This window comes from Pseudonaja textilis, chromosome 1 (assembly GCF_049901715.1).
Source record: "Pseudonaja textilis isolate UNSWEBS1 chromosome 1, rPseTex1.2, whole genome shotgun sequence".
NCBI lineage: Eukaryota > Metazoa > Chordata > Lepidosauria > Squamata > Elapidae > Pseudonaja > Pseudonaja textilis.
The window spans coordinates 66724640-66745537 of NC_141990.1; the positions used below are offsets into that span (position 1 = coordinate 66724640).

The 20898-nt window shown below is 38.5% G+C and overlaps 1 protein-coding gene across 1 annotated transcript in view; it reads left to right on the forward strand.

The window, feature by feature from the left end:
• The first annotated feature begins 14280 nt into the window (after nucleotides 1–14280).
• Nucleotides 14281–20898, forward strand: part of PLD5 (phospholipase D family member 5) — a 78762-nt gene continuing 72144 nt past the window's right edge. Inside the window, exon 1 of the mRNA XM_026705281.2 lies at nucleotides 14281–14554. Within this exon, the coding sequence (XP_026561066.1) occupies nucleotides 14366–14554 (189 nt within the window). The 5' untranslated portion in view covers nucleotides 14281–14365. The remainder of the gene's footprint in view (nucleotides 14555–20898) is intronic.

Below are 20898 nucleotides of genomic sequence, written 5' to 3' on the forward strand. Positions count from 1 at the left end.
TCTGATTATCTGTTATCTGTTATTATCCTCACCATAATCCAGTAAATTGGTTTGTCTGAGATAATAATCAGCCCAGAATTATCAAGCATATTCTATGGCTGAGTGGGAATGTCAAACAAGGCCTCCCCCAGCCTATATCCTGCTTCTACTACATCTGTGATGGAATATAACATCACCCCCAACCTATTTGCAGGAAGTAATGAGAATTGTGCTCTAATGCATTTGGAAACTGGATAAAGCTCTTATCAAGAACACAAACAAACATGTTGGCAAAAGCATCAATAATAACAGATAGGGGAAGAATTCTTATTTCTTTCTTGATATTTGCCATGTGTTATGCATTGTAGAGAGTAGCAAGTTCCTGTCATTCAGTGTGTTGAAAGGCTGGAAAATGCCTTGCTTCTGAGGGCTCGATTTTCCTGCTGGGAGAACTCCGGTGCAAGGATAAAGACAACTGCTTGGAAGCTGGTTTATTTTATTTTTCAGGAAGGCAAGAGATAGCAAGAAGTCTGCGTTCCTGGGGCTAGCCATCTTTGTATAATAAACCCCTGATTTTTATACCTTTTCTCCTTTTGTGTGTGTGTGCTTGTGTTTGTATTTCTTAATGTTTTAAATCCTGTCGGGGGTTGTCTTCATTTCTGCCAGAGGGTAAACTCCGTGGGGGTGGTTTGATTGGATTATCAGTTTCATCCTAATGTTTTCTTATATTTGTTTGGTGGCAATCTCCTGTCTGTCTCCTTTGCAATATATTTTATGTCTGTTTGTTTTGCTGATTTGGCATGACCTGTTGTTTGTAAGGGATTTCTTTTTCTTGTTTCCCTAGCTTTCTTAATTACTTGGCTTTTGTCTAAGGGGCTTCTTTCAATACCTTTTATTAAATCTCTTTTCCTATGCAAGTTTGTTTTATGGCTGGCCTGATGTTCCCTTTGGGCTTTTCCCGCTTGGGTGTCACCACTGTACTCATGAAGTTCCCTTTCCACAAGTGCAATGTATCATACGTTAAGTGCAGGAAAGAAAAAATATATATGTATCATTAAGAATGTTCATCTTGCACTATTGTTCTTTAACATAGCAATAGATAACGTTGTTAGTTCTGTTTAATGCCACGTTTTCCTATGTGAGTAGAAACCACAAATGAATAAATCTAATATATATATTTCAATTAATCTAAAGCAGCAGGATGTGTAAGAAAATATTTGATGAAGGTGGTCCCGATAATTTACTACATGTGTTTAAAATATATCTGATAGAAACTCGAAAGATGATTGCAAATAGGCTCCCACTTAGATGAGAAAAGAAAGCATGTGGCACCTTAAGCGGTGAATTATGCATTGTAATTCTAGTACAGAAAAAAGGCTAGCATAAAGCAGGCCTGTAAAACTTGTTTAGGGGAAAGGGTCAGACTGATGAATTAAAAGTAATTGCGCACTGCAAAAAAAAAAAAAAAACCAGCTGCACCTATTAATTGTTGCTTGTGGTGGCAGCAAATATGCTGGTAGAATCAGTAAGGAATAGAGATATTGGAGGCATTCAGAAATGGTGAATTGTTCCTGCTGGCAGAAATATTTGGCAATGGTGAATTCATTGAGTTTTCAAAGAATGCTGACCAAAGATGTTAAAGAAAATGAAGGTCTTCTTTGAGTTCTATCACATTCTATAAGAGAATAGAGCATCTCCTATCTTGAGTTGTATGACTGGAACTTTTTGGAAAAGCAAGTTACAAATGGAAGGGAGGGAGGGACAGAGGAAGGAAGGAAGTTCTTATCTTGCAAAAGCTTGTACCAGTTGATGCAAATTTGTAAACGATTATGAAGATCTTGTAGGAAATGATTTTACACAGAAAATACCAACATCCTTCTTTGGTGGCTTTTGGACCCCACCCTCTGCTTTAGGAATCTTGCCTCAGTCTGCATTGGGATCAAAAAGGCTTTATTAGCCAACGAGGCCTAGAATCACTTTTGGGTTGTTATCCTTCTTCTTTCTCCTCAACCTCTCTCTTCAAGTCTCCCAGCAATCTCCTTCCTGTGAACAGCACAATAGTTCCCTTTTTTAGTTTTTGAGAAAAGTAGGTTATCTCTTCTTCTCCCAGCCTATGTTATCAGCAGTATGTACCTTTGCAAACTCATGACAGGATGTCACTCAGCCTTTAACTGCTACATATTGTCATTTTCCCCTTTAATCTTCTCCTTTCCTTCTACTGGTTTCATTAATCTCTGTCTTGCAGATTGCAATATCTGGGTCAATTCAATTATCTAGACAGAAAATCAGCAACTTGGTCCCTGATTGATGCTGGACTACAAAGGTATATGGGTGCACGGTAAGGTACTTGCGGGTAAGTCTTCTATTAGTGCCTTTCATTTTTTTGTAACCCAAGTGATAGGTGATAGTCGATGACTTCATGACCCTACAAGCTTCCCACTTCCCATTTCACAGTGCAAGCCTCTTTCTTTATGGTGCTGTAGAATCTTTCCCTAGGAAAGAACTCTTCTAAAAGATAAAAATGTAGATGTTACATATCTTCTTCAAATTCTTGCACAACACCAACTCTTCATTAGATAAATAAACATCAAAATAAATGGAAAATTGAAATCTGACCCTCTTAATGTTTAACTCTTCAAAGGCTTTTTCATATTTAGAAGTCTTGACAAACTTTGTTCGACTTTTTAAAAAAATAAGTCAATCTTTCTTGTCCTCATCTTCTTGTTGCCTGGGGTGTAGAAACCTCATTTGTGAAAGTATTCTTTTATTTTAATCAATAAAGTACTTTGCTTTATACAGTTTTCTTTGCCATATTTCTATGATATACTTCCTAACAGAAGTGACAGGCTTTTTCCTTTGTCTTCTTTATATGTATTTGTATACACTCAAGATCTTTTCAAAATCACAGATGTAAATGGAGTAACTGTGTTTTAGTTACATTGGTTCTCACAGGTTATATATACATACACATGTTTTTAATTTTAAAATTAATATTACCCTTGGTTTTCAAGATGAGACAGAATACTAAAACAACGTAAGTTGAGATATTTAATTAGCAGTTTTTATACATTAAAATGCATAAGACAGCCAATTCTTCATGGTTTTGATGTTAGCCTTAAAAAATCTAATACAATTTTTGGTAAATTCAATAGGGAACAAATCAAGTCATCAGCATTCTGTATAACACGTGGTGTAAATTTGTTTCTTCAGTCTATCTTCCTGCAGGATGCAAAGGCTCTTTTTGATATGCAGTATGGTTGTAATGAATATATAAATAGGGACAGTTTCTATGAGAATTTATGTGCCATATATTCTCAAATGGATTCATTTTGTTTTGTGAACTACTGTTCAGCCAACCTTTCTGCTACTGTTCCACATTTCTGGATAACCTTTTTAGTCATTGTTGGCATTCTGTTCTTCACCTTGGCAACAGTAGAGTCTCTTGGAGCAGATAAGCTGCTGTCAAGGGCTCACCATAGAAACAGCCTGCCAAGAGGGAATACTAACAAAATTTCATCATGTTCCTAATCATGGGAATTCCCAGATGAATGAAGAAATCAGACAAAGGGAAGTGAAATTATAGCCTAGCTTGAAGCAAATGTTGCAAATCTCATGAGAGATATGGCAAAAGAAGAAGAAGCAACAGGTACCCCATTTCTGGAGAAGGTATTGTTATGGACTCCTGCATCTCAGCCATGAGAAGTCCATTAGGCAAGGCTGAGACTGACCAGGGGATATATGAGTTGCCTGTCAATATTAGCTTTCATTAAAAATACGTTGTTGTTGTTGTTGTTGTTGTTGTTGTTGTTAGTTGCAAAGTCATATCTGACCCATCACAACCCCATAGACAATGTTCCTCCAGGCCTTCCTGTCCTCTAGCATCCTCTGGAGTCAATTTAAGCTCACACCTTCGGCTTCAGTGACTCCATCCAGCCACCTCATTCTCTGTCGTCCCATTCTTCTTTTGCCCTCAATCGCTCCCAGCACTAGGCTCTACTCCAGCAAGTCCTTCCTTCTCATTAGATGGCCAAAGAATTTGAGTTTCATCTTCAGGATCTGGCCTTCTAAAGAGCAGTCAGGGTTGATCTCCTCTAGGACTGACCAGTTTGATCGCCTTGCAGTCCAAGGGACTCACAGGAGTCTTCTCCAGCACCACAGTTCAAAGGCCTCAATTCACTACCAGATACATCCACAGCTGAGCGTCCTTTCGGCTTTGGCCCAGTCACTAAAAACATAATTGCAGTAATTATTAGAAATTAGTACTTTGCTTAAAAACACACCCGAAGAAGCTTCTTCCGTCAGATTCTAGTATTTCAGCCCCCTTCCATTACTGCAAGCAGGTTTGTCTGCACTCTTTTGCTTTTGCTTTTCCTTCAGTTATGCTGATTATATGGAATCAAGTCTTAAGTTCTGATGTTAGGTTTACATGTACATAAATCCCACAAACCTAGATATATTTTAGGCCAATGGAAACTTCCAGATTAATTATTTGTCTTAATATGTCTATTCCAAAGCAAGGTTCATCTCCAAAAAAGATAGCCATATTAGTCTATTTCCCAACTGTTGAGCTAAAATGCAACCACCTTTCCTTCTGTCAGCACAATATAGGATTAGCTGTCATGATCCCCAATTCCTATCCTGCCTCGGTTTTATCTGCTGCAAGTCCCTATCAAGTGATGTTATCCTGACCTTACGGAAGCATGCCAGCTCTTGTGGGCAAAATGATTGGTTTTCTTCTTTTGCTTTGCAGTGATCTCTGGTCAGCATATCACTAATGTCAGAAACACCCACCAATTGGAAAATTGTAGGACAAATGAAGAGGGGCCAATATTACGGTGCATTCCAGGACACTTTCTTAGTTTTGCTAGGCTGATTTGTCAGTCCTTCCCTCCCCCACCCCACACGTTTCATTTCAGCATCTCACAAATTCAAAATATTCTGAAATAAATATATGAGAAGAAATAGCACTAGAGAGAAGTGAGGCAGAAACCTGCATGATTGAGCAAGTAGCAAGGCAACCTAGTGGAGTGATTGACACTGGCTGACTGCTGAGCAATCACCTCCCTTACCTCACAATGTATGGGTGGTGGGTGGGGAAAGTAGAAAAAAAAGGTGAAATAAGAAATTAAAGCCCACTTCCACATCACCATTATTCTCAGGATAGCACAGTGATCAAACCTGGGACTGCCACATTTATAGGGAAAGATTCCACACATACCATTTCAGAATTATATTAATACAAAATTATACAAAAACATTTTCTTCTTCTCCACATTGTGTGTGTATGTGTGTGTGTGTGTGTTTGTGTGTGTATTGGAATCATAGAGGTGGAAGGCTCCATTTAGCCTATCAAGCAATGCAAGAAATTAAAATACCCGAGAAGGGTGCCTTCATTTGAATGCATCCAATGAGGTTGTTCCCTCTCTGTGTAAGTAATTCCATTCTCAAATTGTTCTTAAGAATTTCTTTTCTAGCATTCAGTTGGAATGTGATTTCACATAACTTGAACCTATTATTCTGTGTCCAGTACTCTTGAACAAGAGAGAATTGGCCTGGATTGAGCTGTATAATGTTCTATCAGGAATATGAAGACATGTAACTGTCTGTCTGTCTGTCTGTCTGTTGGTCTATCTATCTATCTATCTATCTATCTATCTATCTATCTATCTATCTATCTATCTTTTCTTCCATCCATCCATCCATCATCCATCACTTAGAAATCTTTGCTCATGGTTAAATGTAATAATTAGTTCCCATAATATAAAAATTATGTTGATGAATCCTGAAATTACATTTCCTTTCTTTTCACATCATATTCAGCTTGCAATTAACCTACTACAGTATTCCTAATATGCTATTTTTGTAAGTGCTAATACCAAGTGAAGTATTCTCCATACTATATGAGAGGGTGAGAGAAGCATTTGATAAAAATGTATTTTCCTATTTAGTTGCACTTAGTTAGTTCCATCTATTTCTTCAGCCTCTCAAAATCATTTTGATTTTATCTTCTAGATTATTATCTATCATATCCACTTTATGTATCATTAGCAGATTTGACAAGCTTTGTTTCCACTTATATTTCCAAATCTTTAATGATATATGGAAGAGAAGAAAACCCAAGGCTAACTAAACTCCATGATACTCCACTTGACGCCTCTTTCCTATCTGAAGAATAGTCTTTAATAACATTTTGCATGTGTCTGTGGAAAGGGTGAGGTACAAAGAGAAATATCTTTCCATTTCAATCAAAGAAGAAATGAAAAACCACTTTACCCATCATCCTCAAAGAGTATAGGCCCCTGAATCTGAAAATGAGAAGACTGTCAGCTTAATTTGATGAAGCAATGGAAATGGAAGGTGGAACATAATGCCCTCTAGGCTTCTATATCTGGAGAAAGGGAGGGGAAGGAACAGTGAGGTGATATAAGGGTTGAAGTTGGCAAGATGGGAAGTAATGGGTTCTCAAACCAGACAGAACTGTTATGCAAACATGAAAACGATGAAGATACATGGAATAGATAGTTCTTTTGTATATATATAACTTTTAATCTCTGCAAAGACATAACTTATCTTCATTGAGACTTTGAAATTTCTGCTGTCAGCTACAGATTTGACATATATTGACAAGCCTTGAAGACACAATTCAACTTCCAAGCACAGTCTATGGTCATTTAATTGTCATGCTTACACTTAAGTCAATCAGCATGTCATGGGGTACTTTGTCACACTTCGTTGAAATCATAGTATTATGTATTTATAGCATTCTCACAATCTACTAAAGGAGTTACTCAATAAAATATCTGGCAAGATTTCCTGACAAATCTATAGTGACTTCTGGGGAACAAATCTCTATAGTGACCAAAAGGAAGGAGATTAGCTCATATCTCCCCAAATATACTTCTTGTTCCTTGAATTTGGGGTGACAAAACATTAAGGATTTTTATGCACCAAAAATCTAGAGAAGTCCTAAAGTAGAGGTGTCACCTGGGCAAACTAAGTTGTGTGATTATTGTACAAGAGCCTTCATTTTCAGCCATCTACAACTCTGAAATTATTTTGAAGGGCAGCCCCATTTACAATTTATTGTAGTAGTCAAATTAATGCCATAAGAGCATTTGTTTGCCGCAGTTGGTTTACAAGAGAAAATTATGCAGAGATCTCAATCTATTTTTCCGAGATCATCTGTGAGTCCAGGAAACTTGCAGACTGAGATCCTGATCAACCTCGATATTTCAACACCTTCCTTCCTCCAGAATCAATTGGTCTGTTTTAGTTTAATAAAAAGAAGGGCCGGGGTGGGGGGGGGTGGAGCTGGCAGCGCGACGAGTAGCCTTTTTTTCTCTCTCCCTTCCTGGTATTTTTGTCTTTCCATCTACCTTCCATATTGGTTTTTTTTTCTGGCCTTCTTTTTTTTTCCTCTTGTGCATCCTTTCATATTTGAGACCTCTTAATTGGATTATGGTGTTGACGAACCTGAAGAATTTTTCCTTTCTTTTTTTAGCTTTTTATTCTCCACCTTTCCGCCTTTTTTAGGATTTTACAACTTTTTCTTTTTTGTGTGTGTTTATGGTCTTTTCCTTCATTTTTTGAATTTTTACTGTTATCTAACCAATTGATTGGATTAAGGTATACAAGAACCTGAAGAATTTTTTTCTTTTTTATTGTTATTACTATTTGGCTTCTTTTTTCCTACTATTTTTATCTGGAACTGCAATTGGTTATTTCACAATTGGATTAAAGTCTAGAAGAACCTGAAGATTTTGAATTGCTCGAAATGAGTAGGAAATTAACAGCTCCTGGTTCCTGAACTTCTACTTCTTCCTCTCCACCATCTGGAGGACAACGTTCAATACAGACATTGTTAAGGCAAGAAAAAGAACAAGAAAAAGTGACCCTGCAGATGATTATGCAAGGAATTCAAAATATTTAAACAAGATCAGAGAATATTGAAAAGAGAATAGAGAACATTGAACAAAGAACAGGGAAAACTGATGAAAAAGTGGAGAACATCCAACAAATGATGATGAAGTATGATGAGAGATTCCAAAAAACTGAAGAAAAAGATAAACAAAGAGACAAGGAGATTGGAGACATTGATAACAGATTAACTGTGGTTGAACAAGATAAAAGTGGTATGCTAAGATGGGAGATGGACAGATCAGAATTTTATCTTAGATTCCAAAACATAACAGAAGAAAAAGGACAAAATTTAGCTGAGATAATGATAGAAATATTGGTTGAAGCTTTGGAAATAACTGAAGAGAAGATGATGGATGAAATAGATTAGGTCTATCGAGTCTTCACAAGATATGCAATGAGAAATAGCTTACCAAGAGAAGTTCACATCAGATTTACAAAAAAGCCATTAAAACGCAAATATTGCAAGTGGCAAGAGAGAAAACATTGAAATACAAAGACAAGGAGATTGTTGTCTTGAAACAAGTACCCAGAAGAGTGAGAGAGATAAGAAGAGAATACCGATTCTTGACCAAATTGCTACTTAAAAAAGAGGTGAATTATAGATGGCTGATTCCAAAAGGTTTAATGTTCACATGGCAAGAACAGAGATATAGAATTGACTCAATTGAGAAAGCTGAATCATTTTACACAGAATTTTTCAGAGGGAAAGAGGAAGAGGCAGAAAAAGAAAGGTGCAGTAGGTGGAAAGGAGGAAGCCAAAGAACAACGTGAACCATGATCCACAAGAGCTGTGAAACCTAAATACAAAATATAACCATGGGAGAGAAAAAATTGATTGCAATTAATATAAATGGACTTAATTCAGCCATTAAAAGAAGGAAAACCTTCCATAAATTAGAGAAATTAAAATTTGATATAATCTGCCTACAAGAAGTATATATTAAAAAGCAATATGAACAATTGTTGATACAGCCAAAATTAGGGAAAATATTTACTTCCTTGACACAATGCAAGAAAAGAGGAGTGGTTTTATGTATTAAAGAAACCATCCCAGTGAAATTGATTTATACTGATGACGACGGAAGAATACTAATGGCAGAAATAATGGACAAAAATATGAAAACACTCCTGATTGCAATCTATGCCCTGAATGACAATCAAGAAGAATTTTATAAAAAATTACATATGAAAACAATTGAACTGGACTATGGTAATATAGTTTTGATGGGAGATTTTAATGGAATTGTAGACAATAAACTGGACTATACAGCACAGAAAACAATAAAGCAAAACAGAAAGACTCTCCCTAAATCTTTTTTTAAAATGGTAGATGAAATAAATTTAAAAGATACATGGAGAGAAAGAAATGCTAAAACTAAACAATACACCTTCTACTCAAATAGACATTTATCATGGTTCAGAATAGATATGATATGGATGTTAACAGAATTGTTAACTAATATTCAAGAAATAAATATTGAAACAAGTACTTGGGCACATCACAATCCAATGACAATTAAATGGAAAGGACAAAGAAGAAGATCTAGATGGACGTTAAATAATACTATTTTAAAGGGAAAAGACTTCACACAGTAGATGGAGAAAGAACTGGCTTTCTTCTTTAGAGAAAATAAAAAAGAAGATACATCAATTCAGAATGTATGGGATACAATGAAGGCATATGCCAGAGGCTTGATAATAGACTATACAAGGAAAAGAAATACCATGAAAAGATTAGCCTCTAAGGCATTAGAAGATGAGTATAAAGGACTTGAAAAAGAGCTACAGAAAATGCCACAGAAACTATACACACAAGAGAAACTATACACAGAAGAGAATATTGATGAGGAAAGAGTCAAACAGTACCTACAAAATGCTAAGTTACCCCAGATACCTAAAGAGATCGAAACAATGTTAGAAAGCAATATAACGATGATGGAGTTAACTGAAGCACTCAAGAAGCAAAATAATGGAAAGGCACCAGGCCCAGATGGACTTCCGGCAGAATTTTATAAAACATTACAAGACTCATTGAATCTTCCAGTGCTAGAAGTTATGAATGAAGTTATGTTAAAGGATACCTAAATCATGATCAGAAGCTTATATCACACTTGTTCCAAAAGAGGAGACCGATCCATTACAAATCAAGAACTATAGACCTATTTCCCTACTAAACGCAGATTATAAAATTTTTGCTTCAATATTGGCAGAAAGACTTAAAAATATTTAAATAATTTTATCCATCCTGATCAAAATGGATTTCTGCCAAAGAGACAAATTAAGGACAATATGAGAGTAATTTGGACACTTTGGAATACTACGAGGCACACCCTGAAAAACAAATGGCTCTGATATTTCTAGATGCACAGAAGGCATCTGATAATGTGAATTGGCGATTCATGTTATTACTGCTGGAACAGATGGGCTTTGCTAGAAAATTTATTCAAGCAATAGAAGCTATATATCATAAGCAAACGGCAAAGGTAATGATAGAGGAAGAACTGACAGACTCTATTGATATAAGAAAAGGAACAAGACAAGGGTGCCCTCTATCACCTCTGTTGTTTGTGTTAACTTTGGAAGTGCTAAATAGAAATATTAGAGATGAAAAGAATATAAAAGGGATGAAAATTAAAAAGGAAGAATTTAAGTTGCAAGCATTTGCAGATGATCTGGTTTTCATCTTAGAAGACCCACTAGAAACAGCATCAAAACTGATAGAAAAGATAGAGACATATGGAAAGGTGGCTGGTTTGAAAATAAATAAAGATAAGACAAAGATCTTGACAAAGAATATGCTATCAAGACAAAAGGAAGAACTGGCAGACCTATTGAAAATTCAGGTCACGAATAAGATCAAGTACTTGGGGATATACTTGACAGCAAGATGCAGTACACTAAAAGAGAATAATTATATCAAACTTAACAGATAGCGCTAGATTTGGCGAAATGGGAAAATCTACAACTGTCATTAATAGGGAGAATATCAACAATCAAGATGAATATATTACCCAGAATTTTATATTTGTTTCAAACAATTCCAATTAGGCTTGGAAAAGACTACTTTGAAGATTTGAATAAAATTGTGTTGAAATATATATGGCAAGGTAAGAAAGCAAGAATAAAGTTAAAACTTTTGCAAGATGCTAGAATAAGAGGAGGATTTGGTTTGCCTAATTGGGAGTTGTATTACCAAGCTACAAATTTGATGTGGGTTAAGGAATGGATAACATTAAGAATTATTAGATTGTTGACATTAGAAGGACATGATCTGTTGTTGGGGTGGCATGCTTTTTTATGGTACAAAGGAACTAAAACACAGGGGTATTTTAGAAGACATTATATACGGGAGTCTCTGTGGTTAAACTAGGAGAAGATTAAAAGACAATGTTATTTGAAAATTCCAGTCTGGCTATCGACTATTGAAGCATTTTCTTATCCTATAATATACAAAAAGGAACAAACAGTTACATATGGTGAAATATTGAATGAAAAGGGTGAACTTAAATCTATACAAAAACTAGAGGAACAAGGTATAAAGATGAATTGGTTTTCATATGCGCAAATACATTCAAGGTATGATAAAGATTCTAAAACAGAAGGTTTCTATGATAAACTGTCTGACTTAGATAAGATTTTGACAGGTACTGATGAAAAGATGATTAAAAAATAGTATGGATATTAATTAGAAATTAAACTAGAAGAACAAGTTAAAGAAACGATGATTGCTTGGGGGAAGAATTTTGGATGGGATTGATTTAGAGAAATGGCAAAAATTGTGGTCTCAAAATTATAAAATGACAATGTCAACAGCATATAAAGAAAATTTGTATAAGATGTTTTACAGGTGGCATTTCCCCCCGACAAGAATAGCAAGAATGTTCAAGAATAAATCCGAAAAATGTTGGAAATGTCATCAGGCACCTGGCTCATATTACCATATGTGGTGGACATGTGCAGATGCTAAAAAATACTGGACTAAAATCCACACATGGTTGGAAAAAAATGACAAAAAAACATATAGATTTGAAACCAGAGATATTTTTATTGGGAATTTTACCTGAAATATATAGTAAAGACTTGAAATACCTGATTGTCAATGTATTAACAGCGGCTAGGATTGTATTTGCTAAAAACTGGAAAAATGAGAAAACACCATCACAGGAGGAAATCATTAAGAAAATATTGGAATGTGCTGAAATGAGTAGATTGACATTTGAAATTAGAGAACAAGATGATAAACAATTTTATAAAATTTGGGATCTATTCTATCAATGGTTAAACAATAAAATATAGTAATGAAATATGTAGACTTTTAGAAAATAATAAATATATAAAGATGTATTTTTTTTCTTATTATATCTACAAAATGATTCTAGGATAGATTTGAGATAATATGAACTGTCATAAAACAAATTAAGTAAAATATGATTATTTCGTAAAACATGAATGAATAAAAGTATAGTCAAATGATTAATAATGATATTAATGTATTTAATATTTGATTGAAAATACGAGATTATATACAATGTAATTGTAATTGAAGACTACGAAATGGAAGTACAAAACAATTTGTAAATCAACCGGCACACTGCATGTATGGAAGATGGCTTGATGTTTTTATGTTTTGTTTGTTTATATTTGTTTTAAAAACCAATAAAAAAAAATTTTTTAAAAAAAGAAGGGCCAGGGATGACATGATAGCAGTGTTCCAATATCTAAGGGGCTGCCACAAAGAGGAGGGAGTCAAGCACCCGAGGACAGGACAAGAAGCAATGAGTGGAAACTAATAAAGGAGAGAAGCAACCTAGAACTAAAGAGAAATTTTCTGACAGTTAGAACAATTGATCAGTGGAACAACTTGCCTCCAGAAGTTGTGGGTACTCTCCATCACTAGAGATTTTTAAGAAGAGATTGGACAGCCATTTGTCTGGAACAGTATAGTATCTCCTGATTGAGCAGGCATTTGGACTAGAAGACCTACAAGGTTCCTTCCAACTCTGTTCTTCTGGTTTCTAAATCTATAACCAGTCCATCTTATGAAGCCTAAGTCGATTTCACCCCATCCAAACTCAACTGTCCAGTCACTGGGACACCAGCACTTTGATCACATTTTTTTTCTTGGAGTGCAACTGATACCCTCAGTAAGATGGGAAGGGCCAATCTCTGCATCATTTTACACCAGAGTAGAGGTTGTCAAGGCAAAGGGGCTGTTTGTTGACATCTCAAGGCAAAGCTGTGATCACATAATGCTGTTGATGAGCCCCCTAACTGCAGCCAAAGGAACATTGCTGTCATCTCCAACTCACGAGTTGGGATTAAATCATCCTTAACTCTACAACGTTACTGAGACCGTTCAAGGACAGCCTCAAGGTAAGCACCATCCAGCATTCCAGTGTAGGTAGTGGCTTGAAACCGAGGCAGTAAAGTCAGAAAGAAGGGCGGGAGGACTGGCACATTTCTTGCCCGTGGAGTTTTCTTGCGGATTCAAGAATTGGGGAGGGGGGACCGGACGATTCCCAAGTGAGCCATTTGGCAAGGTCCACAGCTTAACAAAGTCCCGTTCGATTCAATCGCTATTCGCTCTGCCTGCATCTTCCCAAGGCTATGCTCGCCAGTGGCGGGCGATGGTCCAGCTCCCCACTGCTCAACTTTTGGCCCAGGGTCCGAGCGGGGTGTGTGTGGTGTGTATGTGTGTGTGTACGCGTGGATATACAAGCGTGGACAACTTTTGATGGAGACCAGTTGGTGCTGTGCCGTCGACGAGGGAGTCTGGTGGCAACCTCGTCGAAATGGTTCTCCATGTCGTTTCGCTCGAGCACGAGCCTTGAAAGGGGATTTCTGCCGGAGATGCTCGGCTGGTTCGAATGGCGGCGGCGGCGGCGGCGGCGGCGGCAGCAGAAGTTTTTGCCTCAGCCGCGGCCAAAGAAGCGGAGGCGCGGGACGGACGCGAAGGACGCAGCCCCGCCACTGCAGGCTGGTGGAATCCGTGGGATGGGAGGGGGCGCGCTCCCCTCAGCTCCCTGTGGCCGCCGCTGCCTGCGATCCTCCCTCCCTTCTTTCCTCCCTCCCGCCTCGGTCCCTCCCTCCTTTCTTCCCTGCCCGCCCGAGAATGTGTGTGGCCGCTCTCGGATTTCCCCTCATTTGCTCGAGCTTCTGTCAGCAGCCAGTGCCGCAAAGAGCTGGTTAGGGCTGCTCTGGCAGCGAGCTCCAGCTCGGCGGGGGCCAGACTGGGCTCCTGCCCAAGCAGAGGCTCTCTCCGCTTCGTCTTCCCCACCGGGCACTTGGGCGCGCCGTTTCCCTCGAGCCTGCCTGTCGTTTGCCTCCGTCGGGTGTCCCCCCGCGCTTCGTCGTCGTCGGCGCTTTGTTCTTAAACCCAGCCCCGCGCTCGCCGCCTTTCCTCGCGGCTCTCCTCCGCCCGGTGTCTTCTTTGGGTCCGCCAGGGACTTTGCCTTGTTATGTCAAGATGGAAGGCAGGAGCGAGTGGCTCGCCTCCTCGACCCGCCCTGAGGGCTTCGAGCAGATGAGGCTGAAGAGCAGACCCCGGGAACCCTCGCCCAGCCTGACCCGGGTGGGCTCCAACTTCTACAGCGCCGTCAAGCAGCAGGACTACAGTGCCAGCGTCTGGCTGAGAAGGAAAGACAAATTGGAGCATGTAAGCCACTTTTGTTGCTCTCTCCTGAAACGCTTGGCTGGTTGCCGTTCCCTTTAAACCCTTCTTTCGATAAGCCCGCCAAGCGGGTTAATCGACCCATTTTACAGGTGCGAAAGCTGAGCCGGAGCGGAAACTTCTTGACGACTGGCAGCGTTTTGGGCTGAGGGAGGATTCGCACCCAGGACTCACAGACGTGCTCGTGAAGTCAGGATGAGAGTAGCTTTACTTCGACATGGCGCAAGACCAACTTGGTATCAACAGTACCCCTCAACCTAGGTTCTCCCTACTTAAACCTACCTCCCCAAAATACCAAAAGTGGAGTAAAAAAACCATAGTATTTGGGGGTAGTATTTAAATGACAATCCCATGTATGCTGATTTGGGAGCATGTCCCACATGGATTTACTTCTGAATAAACATATATAGGATTGCATGTGATGTAATATACTTTACCCAGTATGATGCCCAAATAGGTCATTGTTCAGTTCCTGCAGAAGTGCAAATAGCTTTCTCTTTTCATATTATATGCTTCATTTCTCTCTTTCTTTTTTTTAAACCGCTATCTGCTGCAAACCAGTTTTCACATCTATGTTCCTTGAAGGCATCTAATTGCTGAGAGGTTATGGAAACTCTGGAATGTTGTAGAACACTTCTCCAACTGAATGCATCCTGCAGTGTTATGATGATTTAGATGTAGCTGATTTTTGATTTGCATCCTTTATTTTTTATTTAGATGTATAGACTTGCTGTATTTCAGGTGTATTTTTTTCTAGATATATTTCTTACATGGCTATGTAAGGTTGTGCAAAGTAGATTTGATTGCGATGTCAATTCCTGGAGGTATAATGTTAACTAAGGGGTTTGGGGAACAGGAAAAAATGGAAGCTATGACTGGCTGCAGTGAATATTTAATGTTGGGTTTAAGGTCCTTGGAAATATTCCTGCAGTTCAGAGGTTTTAGAGCAATGGTCTGTCATGTTATTGTGTAGTTTATGGCATTAATGAGTTGTATGAATAATGGAACAGCTTATTTTGATTTTGATATTTGGTTAAGTATGTACTTGTAGAAAGAAAGGGAATTTAACTCTAAGGCGAAGTTTGTTGCATGTATGTTATGAAGCAAGGAAATGGTTAAGTTTTATAATGCAGCAGGCTTGCTTAAGGGGATGTTGTGTGCTGCTTAAAATAAGGTGAAATAGAGAGCCCCTGTGTTCCTTATATGTAATAAATGAACAATAAAGTGCTGCTAATGCAAGTTAGTTCCTTGAAAAAAACCACTAGCAAAATATACTGCCTTTTGTATATAGCTACAGTACATGAACTAGTGCCAAGTGATGTAATCCAAAATACAGGCAAAGGTGCAGTAACTGGAATGGTGAAAGCCTTGCATTCTGGCAATATTATATACCGCTATTTATTGAAGAAAGGAATGTGGAAAAAATAAACATCAGTAAATTACAATAGGTATCCATGCCCAAATATGGATTGTATTTTAGTTATTTATATCACACCAGAATGATCAACAGTGGGAAGTGAAACTCTTGAAATATCCTCAGCAGCCTTATAGCAATTTGTATATATCTTGATTCAGTAATGGTTCTAGATAGGGGATTAAAACAAAACTACTGACTTTGCTTCAGTACATTTAAGTTTGGATAATACATCAGTTACTTTTTTGTTATGCACCAGTATTTTAACTAAATGTAGCATATTTACTAACCCTAACGATAAAAAAGAACTAGGTAATTCTGTCTGCATAATGGTCATGGCCATTTGAGTTTAGTGATAACACCATTTGTTTATTTATTTGGTGGAGTATATTCTACATATCTATATTACTGGAATGGGAAAAATAGGTAAGCATAGATCTGGTGGATTTAGATAATCTCTCACAAAGAATGTACAAACCTTCCTGTAAGTTGTTTCATGACATGCAATAAGTTTTGGAGTGTATAACTGATGCATATGTAACTGACAATCTGCTATTAGCATAGGCAACTTTGTAGATTCCAAGTATTTTGGACTACAAATTCCTCAAATTCTTGTCATTTGCCAGAATGGATGTGTTATTAAGAACTGAAATAAAGAAAAAAAAGGACTGCATTAAGTCATTTACTCCTACTTTATAGCAACTTTTTATTTTATTTATATTTAAAACATTTTAAACATTCCAATGTTTAAACATTTCAAAATAGTGCAATTTTTTTAAAAAATAACCTGAACACAATGAATATGCAAACTACCTAGTAATAAATACATTGTAATATAATTCATTTTTAAAGAAAGTCATGTGAAATGTAGGTAGTAATTGATGGCAGTAGGAGTGGTGGTTCAGCATGAAATCCACTTAAAAGGTTTGTTGTTAAGTTTAGTTTGGGCAGTCTGATTTGGAATTAAAGCCATCTCTGTATGTGAGTTATCTGCCTTCCTTCTGTTGGATGAATTCAGGAACCAAGCCGAGCCAAGGAGAGGCCACCCAAGGCAGTGATAGCGCCCACCCATCCGTGGACAGGGAGGCAAGGCGATGGCCTGCACTGCGTCCTCCTCCGAGCTGAGCCCTGCCGAGTGAACGCCTCTGCCTGATGCCCGTGCTGCTGCAGCGTTTGGAGCTGCTAGCGCATTTGGAGATGCGTGGGGACAGGGACGGGCTGGGCGAGGAGTGGAAAGGACGGGCGGCTTCGGGCTCTCTCCGCCAGACCCACCAACCAGGGAAGCAGCACTGCCGTCGCCTTGCATCCCTGTCTGTGGACGGGTGGGCGCTATCACTGCCTCGGGCAGCCTCTCCCGGTGGCCCCTTTGGGTTCGGACTGGACGGACTTGGGAAGGAAGCCAAGCTCGGGTCAGCCCGGCTCTTTCGCTTCACACCCGCGGCTTGCTTTCCCGGCTCTGCCCAGCCTGCATGGCTCTGGCACGGCCCTGGCGGGATGAGTGGAGGGCCCAGCAGGGAGGCACTCACTGCCTCGGGGAGAGCTCCGCCGCCAGGCAGGAGGGCCCGCCTGTCAGCTGCACTGGGTGCCCCAGGTGAAGCTCTTCACGCTCTGCCCAGCGCCAGGCAGGGATGGCGGCTGGGCGCTTCTCCCGGGGTGGGCTGATCCTGCACTGTGGCCCTGGGAGATTTGCCTCCCCACATGGGGTTGGGTTGCCCTCTCAAGCAGGGGAGGCTTTGTCATACCGGTAGTATGGTGTTGTTTTTAAAAGAATTGGCTTTGCCTTTGAAGGTGAAGGGAAAGCGGCGACAGGAGCGCCTGAAGCCAAGTGTCTCCGCCGGGCTCCGGTTGCAAGGATGAGCCCTGGCTGGCTGCGTGTGGCTGCGCCAAATGCCGTGGCGTTGCTCTAAATGCCATGGCAGCACAGGGAGAAGAAAAAGCAATGGTGGCAGAAGGTCTCACTATACAAAGTGCCCCACCAACGCCAAGGTCAACATCCAAGCCATCGCTGCCCGCCCGCCCGAGGATGCAAGGGGGGGAATTAAGTCACCCCTCAAAAGACGGCCTAGCCATTTTTTCGGGGTCAAAAAAACAAACAAAAATAAGGCCTGGCCTTATTTTGTGAGAAACACGGTATCTATGACTATAGAAATAAAGACAGTCTAAGCTTGTGCCATCATTGTATAGGATTTTTTGATATACAATTCTTGTAATGGAGAAGCAAAGAATTACTATAATATAGTTCCTGTGCCATAAAACTCTCATCCCCATGTTTTTAGTTCTTGGGTTAATTGGTATGGCTGTATGGATTGAGGGGTCCTTGGTACTCTCTGAGCTTGCTTCTTTTCTTGTAGACGTTTGATTACCCAAACTAGGTAACATCATCAGTATCAACATCATAGCCTAGCAAACAAACAAGCTCAGAGAGCACCTCATGTCAACCCTGAGTTACAGATATTCTCCTTTATTGGTATGGGAATTCTCCAGCATTCCCAGCTAGCGTAGGTATTGTTAAGAATTCTGGATATTGGAAATCCATAAATCCGGAAGTTGCCTAAGATGGAAACTTTGGCTTTGAATAAAATGAAGCAGAAAATGAACGTAACAACTTTCTAACTTTCTAAGGTAACCTTATGTGTCTTTCTTTCTCCATACTTCATCTCTCTGGGACTTCTAAAAAAAATTGTGCCCCTCTCCATGGCACTGTGGTTAGGTTGGTATTAATAATTAAAATACAATCTAAATATCAATTGAAACAGGTATAGACCCTCGTGACTTTACAAATTAACATCATTTCATTGAAAGTAAACAAAACAATCAAATTTGAAGCCACGTTTTAATGAGCTTTTTACCCTGGATTTTCAGCCCGTACACAGACCAGTGTTCTTGGAATTACAGAGTTATCATATTTTCAAGTTAAAACATGTTTTAATAGATGTTTTAAAATTAGTTCTGGTATCAGTCATTTTTGAGACAAAAGAGAAATAGCAGCAACTTTGAATCCAGTGTTTATTTTTTAATAGGTGAGGACATCTTTTTACGCTTTTTTCATCCTTCCCTTGTGTATGGTTATTTTACTCTCCAAATCAAAAAAGGAATACTGTAAAAAGAGATGATTCCTTTAGTTCGGCTGCTGTGTGCAACAGAGATAACATTGTCTTTTGTCTTTTGCCTTAAATCAGATCTCTTAGAACTTACTATAGGTTTTTTCCTAACCGTGGCTGGAAGATGCCCCATAGTTTTATAGGCAATGTCTTTAAGATGCCGCTTTCATCTGATCCCCAGCTCATACTGTACTTTTTTTCCTCTATTGTATCAAAGGGATAAGTATCAAATCAGATCGTCACAGCATTGTATAGCAGCCATATGCCATCAAGGCATGATTATTTTGCTTTGTAAGCATATACAAGTATTGGGTTCGACCACAATAACAGCAACTATGAGAAGAACAATAACATTTCAGCTTCATATAAGACTTGGAAAACTTTGCTTTCCAGAGAAGCATTATTTTACCCAGATTTAGCAAACTTACTTTGTAGGAAAAAAAAATATCACATAAATTTCCCAAGAATTTATTGAAGCTCAGATTGTTACTTAAGTTACTGGAGTCAGTAGAAGCAGCATAAAGTGATGAGGATGTAATCTTTCTATAGATAATTATGTAAATTAGCATAATTTCTGATTGGATATAGCAAAGCAATTAAATATAATTGATTGGATATAGGAGAAGCTCTGTATCAGTGAGATCGGATATGGAATTGATTCTATGAGGTAATAAAGTGGAATTACAAAAAGAATAGTATACTGAGAGAATACAGAGGACATTCCATGAGTTGCCATCTAATCAATTGAGGTTAAGGAGTTTATACCAATTGGTCTTGGTTCTCAGAGCCTATTATTTATTTATTTATTTATTATTTATATTTATTTATCAATTAGGTAACAAATATAATTAGAACATGATTATGATTACATGAAATGGGTATGAATAAAAGGGAGACATTAGGACAGGGACGGTAGGCACATTGGTGCAGTTATGCATGCCCCTTACATGTTACAAACATGTAACATGTATATATACACGTTACATCTTACAAGCCTATGCTTGTCTCTTAATATTATCTCCTTGTTGTATCAACATTCCTTGGCATAGCTGATTCAACTGAGTTGTTTCTCTAGAAAGTTAATTCAGGGAAGAAGATATTTTGCACACTTCTGACCGTTGCAGCATTCCCGTGGTCATGTGAATTACATTCAAATGCTTGACAACTGACTCACATTTATGACCGATGGGGTATCCTAGGGTCATGTGATCCCCTTTTGCGACCTTCTGACAAGCAAAGTCAATGGGGAAACCAGATTCACTTAACAAATGCGTTGCTCATTTAACAACTATACTAATTCATTTAACAAACATGGCAAGAAAAGTTGTAAAATGAGGCAAAACTCACTTAACACATTTCCCACTTAGCAACATAAATTTTGGGCTCAATTGTGGTTGTAAGTTGAGGAATACCTGTATAGCTTTAAACATTTATATATTAACATGTTTCAATGTCCTAATTAATTTCACATTTTTAGCTATCACAAAGAATACTTTTAAGGTAATGAGCTGAAAAGAGTAGGTGAGAAATACTGTGTCATTCTTAGATTATTGGGAAGACGTGCTGAGTTGATATGCTTTAGCTTAGCCAGTATATATTGCTGAATGTATGTTGATCTTTCAATTTTGTAACAAGTATAGGTAGTCCTCGATTTATGATCACAATTTAGCCCAAAATTTATTTTGCTAAGTGAAACATTTGTTAAGTGAGTTTGTCCCATTTTACGACTTTTCTTGCCAGACTTGTTAAGTGAATCATTGTATTTGTTAAGTTAGTAACACGGTTGTTAAGTGAATCTGGATTCCTCACTGAAT